Below are 3,038 nucleotides of genomic sequence, written 5' to 3' on the forward strand. Positions count from 1 at the left end.
CCAACAGTCCAACTTCAAGAATTATTGGTGGACAGGACTCATCTGTGGGGAGATGGCCCTGGCAAGTCGCTGTTAAAGAGGAAAATGCAGGACCTGGCCGAGGTTCATTTTGTGGTGGCACCTTGATTAGTCCAAAATGGGTACTCACTGCAGCCCATTGTTTCAAAACACGCACGACTGCCTCAGTTGTTTTAGGTAAGCAACATTCTTATTCAATATCTGCTCTCCTAAAACAAATTCCTACATGATGCAAACAAATTTTGTTCGAGTAGAAAAAAAAAGTGTAAAATCTTTGCCTTGTCCGGGTGGGGATGGTTAATTTCGTTCAATCAGTGTTACTAGTCGCTATTATTTGACAAATTAACCTTCAGGAACAAATTTCAGTTAAATCGAATGAGTCAATCAGTCAATACAAAAATTTTTTAAATCATCTTCAATTTCGGAATACCACTGGTCAAAGTTTCAAGGTCATACCACTTCTCAATCTTACCGTAAAATCCACGTAATAAAGTCTCAGTAATCAATTCAGTCTTAATAAGTCAATAGTCAATAATGTCAATGCCATTTAACAATAACCCTCCGCTTCATTTCACTCCTTCACGCATTTATCAGCGTCATTTTACATGTATTCTTCAGTGCCAAACAATAAATCTCCCCAAATAGGGAGAACCAACCTCGATCAGAGGCAGTTTGAAAGACCCTTTTCGTTTCTCTGTTTTTCATATTTCGTTCAGTAATGCACAACATGTGCCTAGTGGCTTTCTACAGTTGATCACGTGATATTTATCTTGAAATAATTACAGGTGAAGTAGATTTCCGGATTTTGGAGCCCTCAGAACAGCGAAGAAATGTTGAAGAAATTCACAAACATCCTTTGTACAATCCTGATGTGAGTCAAGACTATGATTATGCTTTGCTTGAGCTAGAAGAAGCCGTTGTAATAACTAGAAACGTACGGCCAATCTGCTTACCAAGAGCCCGTAGGTTTAGAGACACGACGTTCGATGGAAAAACATGTACGATTACCGGTTGGGGAGCTGTAGACGTTACGCCGCCTGACAGTCCAGACGGTGAACCAACGATTGAAGGAACACCGGTAAATTTATTTTGGTATCGGGTACAGCCGACTTTCTCTAATTCGATCTTCAAGGGCGGATAAAGAATAAAGATTTTGATTAGAACATTTTACATCTTTTTCAAGCTGAGGAACTACCACAATATTTTAGATCGAATTACAATAGACGATATCGGCTTTCCAAATTCTCCCCGAATGATTACCCATGATGCATTGCGCAAATAAATTCACAGACGATATCGACTTTCCGCGAATTTTTTCCGATATCGTCTGTTGGTAGAACACTTTATTGTTGTTGACAATTATTTTCAACTTATTTGATAGATCGAATTACAGAGAGATTCGAATAATAGAGGCTCAAATTACAGAGAGCTGACTGTAATCCTTTGTTTGGAGAATTCTCTAAGAAAACAGAAAACCAACTACCAATTAACCATTTAAGTGCCACTGTGACATCATATTAGATCACCGGCACCCGGTAGGTCTGGATCTAGAGGAGCTCCATGACCCATGTTTCCCTGTTTTTTGACCCTACCCAAAAATAAAAATACTTAGTCGAAATTGGCGTTTTTTTTAAAGAAAATCCAGTCAATGATCTTCATCCGAAAACTTTTATTTTTGAACCCCTGAGAACCCGGTATACTCCCTCCCTTATAAAGCATTAGCCTCATTCGGTCATTGGACAATTAAGTCTTATAATCTTTCCCATACCTTCTTAGACTCTCCAGGAGGCTGAGGTTGAGGTTATCACACGTGAGCAATGCAGTCAATCATGGAACCTATCACCCCGAATGGTTTGTGCTGGTCCCACACGTGATGTCGGAACCTGTTTCGGCGATTCGGGCGGTCCTTTACAATGTCGAGATGGGCGTATATGGTATCTTTGGGGCGTTACTTCATTCGGATCAGAATTTTGTAGAGAAAAACCAGGTGTTTTTGCATCTCTCAAGAATTCTGGTGAAAATCGAAATGAAATTCTGAGTTGGATTGATGAGGAGATTAATGGAAGTGGACCAGTTTTACCTGGAAAATAGTTTGTCCTGAAGAAAAGGAGTAAAATGTTTGTGATTTTTACTTACTATCCTATTATGTTTTGTTATCTAATTTTTTTGTGAGATTTTGATGATTTAATGATGTTTCTTAATTTTAATGATATTATAATTTTTCCCTCGTTATTTTGTTGTGAATTTTAGATTTTTTGGGTTTTGTCGGTGGTTTTTTGTACAAGAATGTTATCATTCATTTTTCCTTCAGTATGAACTATTATAGACTTTCTCATTTTCATAATTTTGTATTATAGAATTTGTAAGGTATAATAACTATTTTTTTTCAGTTCACTTTGTTCGAAAATATTTGAAAGAAAAACTGATGATTTATTATTTGAGCTCTTCCCAAACCCCTTCAAAAACATTTTATTGTCATCTATATTATAAAATCCAAACTCTGTCATTCTCGCATGAAGAATTTTCACCAGCGATTTTTAAGCATCCGGCAATTCTTTTGGCGCCTTTTCTGTATTGATCTTTCAATTGGTCCATTTTTTGCCTTAAAATGAAAGCCGTGAAAATATAATCTTTCCTTTCTTTTCATAATCTTTTTTTTGAACATTTTTAAGAGCGTTATGAAACTGAACATCATTGTCTGTTTCTTTTTCATTTTGAAATATCAAATTTTCATATTTTCAAAGCTGTTTCTTTCATAACTTTCAAATGAATACGTCTGATGGCTAGCCACGATGTACTCCAAGCATAAGAATAGTTTTACACTTTTGATTGTGGTAGATTTTAGAAATGTAAGATCTTCTTTCCTTGCAAATAGATTCTGAAGAAAGGGCAGTTTCGATTCGATTAGCACAATTCTGTGTCTCAGACCCGCTGAGAACCCACTGGAAAATTTGGCAAAAATTTCGTTACCGGTGGGAAAAATACCCTAAAATTTCAATCCCATTGGGAGATTGACTTTG

General features: G+C 36.7%; 1 protein-coding gene across 1 annotated transcript in view; it reads left to right on the forward strand.

Moving 5' to 3' along the window:
* The window catches only part of LOC136817475 (chymotrypsinogen A-like), a 13,278-nt gene extending 11,163 nt beyond the window's left edge, over positions 1–2,115 (forward strand). The window contains exons 5-7 of the mRNA XM_067073804.1: positions 8–195; positions 804–1,096; positions 1,795–2,115. Coding sequence (XP_066929905.1) covers positions 8–195; positions 804–1,096; positions 1,795–2,109 — 796 coding nt within the window. The 3' untranslated portion in view covers positions 2,110–2,115. The remainder of the gene's footprint in view (positions 1–7; positions 196–803; positions 1,097–1,794) is intronic.
* Positions 2,116–3,038: the final 923 nt, after the last annotated feature.

Source organism: Clytia hemisphaerica, unplaced genomic scaffold (assembly GCF_902728285.1).
Source record: "Clytia hemisphaerica strain Z4C2 unplaced genomic scaffold, Clytia hemisphaerica genome assembly, whole genome shotgun sequence".
Classification (NCBI taxonomy): domain Eukaryota; kingdom Metazoa; phylum Cnidaria; class Hydrozoa; order Leptothecata; family Clytiidae; genus Clytia; species Clytia hemisphaerica.